Source organism: Brassica oleracea, chromosome C6 (genome assembly GCF_000695525.1).
Source record: "Brassica oleracea var. oleracea cultivar TO1000 chromosome C6, BOL, whole genome shotgun sequence".
Taxonomy (NCBI): domain Eukaryota; kingdom Viridiplantae; phylum Streptophyta; class Magnoliopsida; order Brassicales; family Brassicaceae; genus Brassica; species Brassica oleracea.
Genome location: NC_027753.1, coordinates 17,144,029 through 17,150,993, shown reverse-complemented (window position 1 = coordinate 17,150,993; position 6,965 = coordinate 17,144,029). Strand labels below are relative to the sequence as shown.

General features: G+C 45.0%; 1 protein-coding gene across 1 annotated transcript; it reads left to right on the top strand.

Moving 5' to 3' along the window:
• Positions 1–2,965: 2,965 nt before the first annotated feature.
• On the top strand, positions 2,966–5,078 carry LOC106297608. Its single transcript, XM_013733815.1, has 2 exons — positions 2,966–4,124; positions 4,213–5,078. The coding sequence occupies exons 1-2, from the start codon at positions 2,966–2,968 to the stop codon at positions 5,076–5,078; spliced, it is 2,025 nt and encodes a 674-aa protein (XP_013589269.1).
• The last annotated feature ends 1,887 nt before the right edge of the window (positions 5,079–6,965 follow it).

Below are 6,965 nucleotides of genomic sequence, written 5' to 3'. Positions count from 1 at the left end.
CTCCGAGCGATGAAAACGCGAGCGACTTCTCCGCGTCGCTCTGGTAAGGTCGCTCTTGTGCCTCCAAGCGATGAAAACGTGAGCGACTTCTCCGTGTCGCTCTGGTAAGGTCGCTCTCGTGCTTCCCAGCGATGAAAACGCGAGCGACTTCTCCGCGTCGCTCTGGTAAGGTCGCTCTTGTGCCTCCAAGCGATGAAAACGTGAGCGACTTCTCCGTGTCGCTCTGGTAAGGTCGCTCTCGTGCTTCCCAGCGATGAAAACGCGAGCGACTTCTCCGCGTCGCTCTGGTAAGGTCGCTCTTGAACTCCATGCGGTAAAAGACTTATGTATGCAAAATGCAACCTAAACATGGCTAAATCCTAGTCTATATGATTAAAATGTACATGGGTGAGCGAATACACAATGAAAATATGCAAGATATCACTAAGTCAAAAGAAGGACAAGAAAACAACAACATCACAGCCCAAAGACAGGTAAACATAAAGACCACGAGGCCCACCAAGAAGCCTAGTCAAAATAAAGCCCAATGGGAAGGAAATTGATCGACTCAACACGCATCTGACTTGTGAGGGACATGTGCCCGCAAGACGAAACGCCACTGAACTTCACCGACCGGAAAGTCACCAGCAAAGGCTCTAATCGGCATGGTCCACCAGAAACGCATTGGAAACATGAACCAAGAGTTGAAAATGAGGGAGAAGATGCACACTGCCGATAGAGAAGATATTTACCATAATTTCAAAGAACCGCTGGAAATCCAGAGCTCGAGGGAAGCTCCGCATAAAACAAAGCCGCCAAATCCACAATACCACAATCTCTATTATTAGAGAAACACAGATCTTTGCTTTGTATAAGAGATTCAATTGCATGTGATTAATCACAAGAGGATTGATAATATAATGAATCGAAAAACAAAAAGCGAAGAAGAAATATATTCGGATAAAGCAGAAGGATGTCGGCGACTACACCTGAAAGAAGGGTGAGCCCCAGAGGGAAAATCTGACAAGATGTCGGACAAGTCCCGATAGACAGGAGACAAGTGCCGTATATGAACCGGCAACCGAGAAAGGCCATTGACGCGATGTTTTTCACTTACGTCATTAACCAATTTGTCTAAGACTTTTTTCTCTCTCCTTTTGAGTGACAAAAAAGGAGATTAGGTCATAGTTAACCCTAACGCCGCCGGCGGCTTTGGCCTTACGCCTCCGCTGAGAATTCTTCACCTCCTTCCTTCTTACAAATCTCCTTCTCTCGTTTTCTCTGATGGTCAAGAAGAAAAAACCGAAACGTAGGGTCCCTGCGTTTCTCCCATCCTCTAAATTCGCGAGGATCGTGTTGGCCTCCTTTTCAGCAACCGCTGCTAAGGCCAAGGCTGCCTCTTGTGTAACTCCTCTAGATCCTTCGGGTTCTACGTCTACGGCGTCTCCCGACCCTGTGGAGGCTGCTCACTCTCCTATCGATGTTGTGAATGTTCAATCCCCAAGCATTGATTCTCCTCGTGGCAACATAGTCACCGTTGAAGGTTCATCCTCCGGATCTGACGCCTCTCCCGAGGATACGAGCTCTCTTTCTCCTGGAACGGAGAAGCAAACTTCGATTCCAACTCTTGCTAAGTTGATCCAAAAATCGGGAAAACTAGAAGAGTTAGGAACTCCGTTTCAGCATATCTCTGGTGTACTCTTTGTGCTGATTCCGGACGATAATCTTGAAGAAGCAAAATTGGAATTTCAAGACTTCATATTTGCTCGTTTTCAAGGCGATATTCCTTCAAAAGGGAAAATCATAGGGGTTGTCAATGCCATTTGGGCGCGAGCAGGACCTCACATTTTTGTTCACCAGGTTGGACATGGATCCTTTCTTTTGAAAGTCACCAGGTTGAACGAGAGAGATTCTTCTTAGTCGTAGTGCGTGGATGATAGCAGGTAGTCCGATGTTCGTCACAGCTTGGTCGCCTGAGTTTGCTCCTGAGGATCCCCCGCTATCAACTGCAGTAGTTCATAGTTCCAGTTGAATTACGTGGTGTTCCATATCTTCTCTTCAATTAGCAGAGTCTAAGTAGGCTCTCAACTGCTATTGGCAAGCCTCTCTCTCTGTTTCCGAAGACTGAAAGGAAAGATAATTTCGAAGTTGCCAAAGTTTGGGTCCAAGTGAGTCTCTTAGAGGAATTGCCCTCAAAGATCATTACAGGATTCTCCAATGGTCGTGAGGTGGAAATCACTGTCTCCTACCCCTGGCTACCACGTAAATGTGAAGCATGTGGCAAGTTTGGTCACACTAATCTGCAATGTGGGAATCTGAGGACGAGCTGGAAACCGATAGTCCCTCCTGCTAAAGGCTCAGGCCGCCCTCCTCCTTCGCGTTCTCGTAGCAGAGAGCCAAAAGGTAGACGTAATTCCAGGAGCAGTAGAGTACGCTCAAGGGCCCTTGCGAGCTATTCAAACACAGAGGTAAACAGTACAACCGATGTGGAGCAACATCAGGACTCGGGAACGACTGAACCTGCTCAAACAGTCCCCTTTGAAATGAACTCACAGGATCATGCTACTTTGGTGTTGAACTCTCAAGAAGATCCTCCCCTATCGGCCATGGCCTCTATAGATAAGCAACTTATTGAGGCCCCAGTTGAGATTATGGAGATTATGCCACATCCGACAGAGGATCAGGATCAGTCTCCTACTCTACAAACCGGAAAGAGGGAGATTCTCCCACATACTAATGATGATCAGGGCCCTCCGCCTCCACCAACACTTTCGCTGGTGATTGGCCAAGGCTTTTCAACAGCTATTGTTCATCATGACTCGACTCGGGCCAATAATTCCACTGCTGGTGGGTCTCACAATCAGAGTCTTTTCTACCTGGTTTCCAACCGGAAGAGCGGCCGTAAGGCTTCTAGAGCCTAATCATCATATCATCATGTTTTTTTGCGTGAAATGTAAGAGGACTTAACAACATAACACGCCATACTATGGTCAAAGAGTGGATTAGTAACCACATACCTATTTTTGGAGCTTACCTAGAAACTCACATACAACCTTCTAATACAAGCAGGATATCTAATTCTATTCCAGTAAGATGGAAGTTTTTTGAGAACTCGAGTTCACATGAGGCAGCGAGGATTGTTGTTGGCTGGCATCCTTCTGTGACTATGACGATTTATCAGTCCACTCCACAAGCTGTCACTTGTGGTATTGTTTTACTCTCGGAGAACATCAATCTAACGGTGACCTTCGTATATGCGTATAATCAAGTGGAGGACAGACTGCAGTTGTGGAATGATCTTGCTACCTTGAATGCTACAACACCGGTCGCTAACTACCCTTGGGCAGTGCTTGGTGATTTTAACCAAATATTGAGAGATGAACACCACTCCGATCATCTCAGCCTCAATGTGGATGTTACAGGAATGGATGACTTCAACTTGGCTATCCAGGAAGCAGATCTTTTTGAGGCTCAATCTAAAGGTCTGTGTTATACTTGGTGGAATAATCAGGATAATAACCCGGTCTCAAAGCGAATTGATCACGCCCTCATCAACCAGCATTGGGCAACAAAGTTTCCTGACTCTTTTTCGGAATTCCTTGAACCCTTGGAATCAGACCATGCTCCCTGCTTGATGCACGTACCATCTCTCCAAAGACGGGTAGTGAAGCCATTTAAATTTTTTCACCATATTATGGACCACCCGGACTACTTGGATGCTGTTAAGAATGCTTGGAACTGTGATCAAATCCAAGGAACAAATCAGTTTAAGCTTGCTCGATCCCTCAAGTTTCTGAAGTCGGTTTTGAGGAATCTTAATAAAACTCACTTCAGTGGAATTACTCAACGAGTAAAAGAGCAGGCTGGAAAGGTTTCTGACCTACAGAGGCAACTGTTATCTCAGCCATCTGCTGCCACTGCCAGGTTAGAGCATGCAGAACAAAATGGCACGTTTTCATCAAAGCCGAGGAGAAGTTCTACCGTCAGAAGTCAAGGGTTCAATGGCATCATCTTGGGGACAGAGATACTAACTTCTATCACAGGACAGTGGTTCAACGTGCAAACCGGAATCATATCCATTATCTTCGGGACTCGGCGGATAATCTCATTGGGTCATCAGAGGCAATCAAGTGTCACTCTGAAGAGTACTTTAGGAACATCCTTGGAAGCACGGACATGCCAATATCCCCATGCTCTGTTCAGCACGTAATCTTCTAACCTTTCGTTGTACAGAGTCTCAGTGTCTTGATCTTCAGAAGGAGATAATAGATGAGGAGGTTACCAAAACCATCTTCAGTATGCCGCTCAACAAATGTCCAGGTCCAGATGGATACTCTGTCGAATTTCTCAGGTCCTCATGGAGTGTGGTCGGCAAGGACGTCACTGCTGCAGTCAGAGAATTTTTCCGTAATGGAAGACTTCTAAAGGATATCAACAACACAACCATTGCTCTCATTCCAAAGTGCACACAGGCTTGTAAGTTGGGTGATTTCAGACCTATTTCTTGTTGTAACACTGTGTACAAGATAATCTCCAGGATTATATGCAACAGACTGAAGCCGGTTTTGAGTTCAGCCATTAGTCCCAACCAAGCGGCCTTTCTGAAAGGAAGGAGCCTGGGTGAAAATATCCTACTATCCTCTGAGCTTGTTAGGAATTACCTCAAAGCAACCTGCCCCAAAAGCTGTATGCTCAAGGTGGATATACGCAAGGCTTTTGACACTGTGTCTTGGGACTTTGTGCTGAAAATGCTTAAAGCTCAAGACTTTCTCCCCTTGTTTAGAACATGGATCGCAGAATGTGTCTCCTCCCCGCGCTTCTCAATCTCAATCAATGGAGAACTAGCAGGTTTCTTCAAAGGAAATAAAAGCCTCCATCAAGGAGACTCCATATCTCCATACCTCTTTATTATCGTGATGGAAGTTCTCTCCAAGTTACTGGAGCAGGCGGTGGATGAGGGCAAGTTTCGCTTACACCCGAAGTGCTCATCTCCCAAGCTTACACACCTCCTCTTCGCCGACGACTTGCTGGTATATTCGGACGGTTCCAGACACTACTTAACTGGTATTTCCTTAGTCATGAATGAATTCAAGTTGTGAAGCGGGTTGGGAATGGATGCTGACAAAACAGAGGTTTTCTTTGGTGGCTATAACGACATTGAGGCGACGGTCTTAGCAGATACATCTGGCTTCTCTCTTGGCTCCTTTCCAACTAGGTACCTTGGCCTTCCTCTAAACCCTGGAAGGATCTCAATGAACATTTTACAACCGTTTATTGATAAGATCACTGCTAAGCTACACTCCTGGACTGTCAAATACCTCTCCTTTGTCGGGAAGGTTAGAATAGTTGCATCAGTTATCGACGGTCTTGTCAACTTCTGGAGCTCGGTCTTTGTCCTGCCCAAAAGCTTCTATGCAATGATCGATTCCCTCTGCGCTGCTTTCCTGTGGAACAACACTACAACCTCAGCGAGAGGAGCCCGTGTTTCCTGGTCAGACCTATGCAGGCCGAAGGCTGAAGGTGGTCTAGGTATTCGCTTGCTGGAGGAATATCAAGAGGTGTTCAGACTGAAGCGAACATGGAACTATCTATCCAACAACAATTCCCTTTGGGTTGGATGGGTTAAAAACAATGTCTTCCACATGAGCAGTTTCTGGGTTATGGCTGACACTCCTCGCCTTTCCCCTGCAATAAGAAGCATGATTCAACTAAAGCCTCAGCTCACTAACTTGCTTCGATGTGTGCTAGGAAATGGTGAAACAGCCTCCTTCTGGTATGATTCATGGACCCCTCTTGGCCCCTTAATTGATCTGGTTGGACATGGCGGTAGAAGCACAATGAGGATCAGGGAGGACACTCGTGTATGTGAGGCAGTAAGAGATGGGGAATGGTATCTGCCTGGGGCACGGTCAGACGCTCGACAGCAGATGCAAATCATTCTGACTACCATTCAGCCCCCTGCTGCATCAGATGAGCCAGACAAATATCTCTGGATAAAATCAGATGGCTCATATGGGAATAAGTTCTCAACGCGAGTTACTTGGAAACATATCAGACAGCGAGCTGCACCTGTTTTCTGGTCTAAAGTTGTTTGGTTCAGGGAGTACATTCCGAGATATTCGTTTATGTTTTGGCTAGCCCTCCTAAGGCGCCTTCCTACAAAGGATCGAATGCGTCGTTGGGGAATGGAGGTATCAGAGACTTGTGTTCTCTGTTCTACTGGTATTGAAACTCATCACCATCTATTTTTCGAGTGTACCTACTCCTCCTCTGTTTGGCTTTACTTTGCTTCTCAAATCCGATCATTCCCTCCGATGGATTTGCACTCTGCGGCTGCATGGATTCTTAGCAACCAGCAACAAACAACCGCCCAGGCGGTAACCATTCTCAAGATTATCTACCAAGCATACATCTATCTCTTGTGGAAGAAGAGAAATGCAAGGATTTTCACGGGTATATCTACTTCAGCCGAAGGTCTCAAGTACAGCAATGACCGGTTAGTTCGCGCCCGACTCGTCCTCTCCAGCCACCCCAGCCGCTCCTGCCTCTCTTCTCCAGTTCTATTTCTCTTATATTAGGCTCCCCCTTAGGGGTGTTCAATCCGGATATCGGTTCGGTTTCGGTTCGGTTTTTTTCGGTTTTTCGGTATTTTGGTTAGTAAAATATAACTACCATTCTAAATCCATATTTACTTCGGTTCGGTTTATATACCAAAAAACATAGTTCTTTATTTTGGGATCATATTATATGAATTTTAGAGTCTTGTTGTCAACACATTCATTTATTAAAAAATATTATAAATTTAAATAAAAAAACAAAAATAAAAAATGTTTCTATCATCTAATAAAATAATCAAATCTATAATTAAAATCAAAGCTCAAAATTTTGATAATAAAAATAAAAAACAAAAAATAAAACAGAAGCACGAAGCACAAAAAATAAGTTATTATATTCTTTCATATTTAGCGTTCATCAAAGTCATGTTT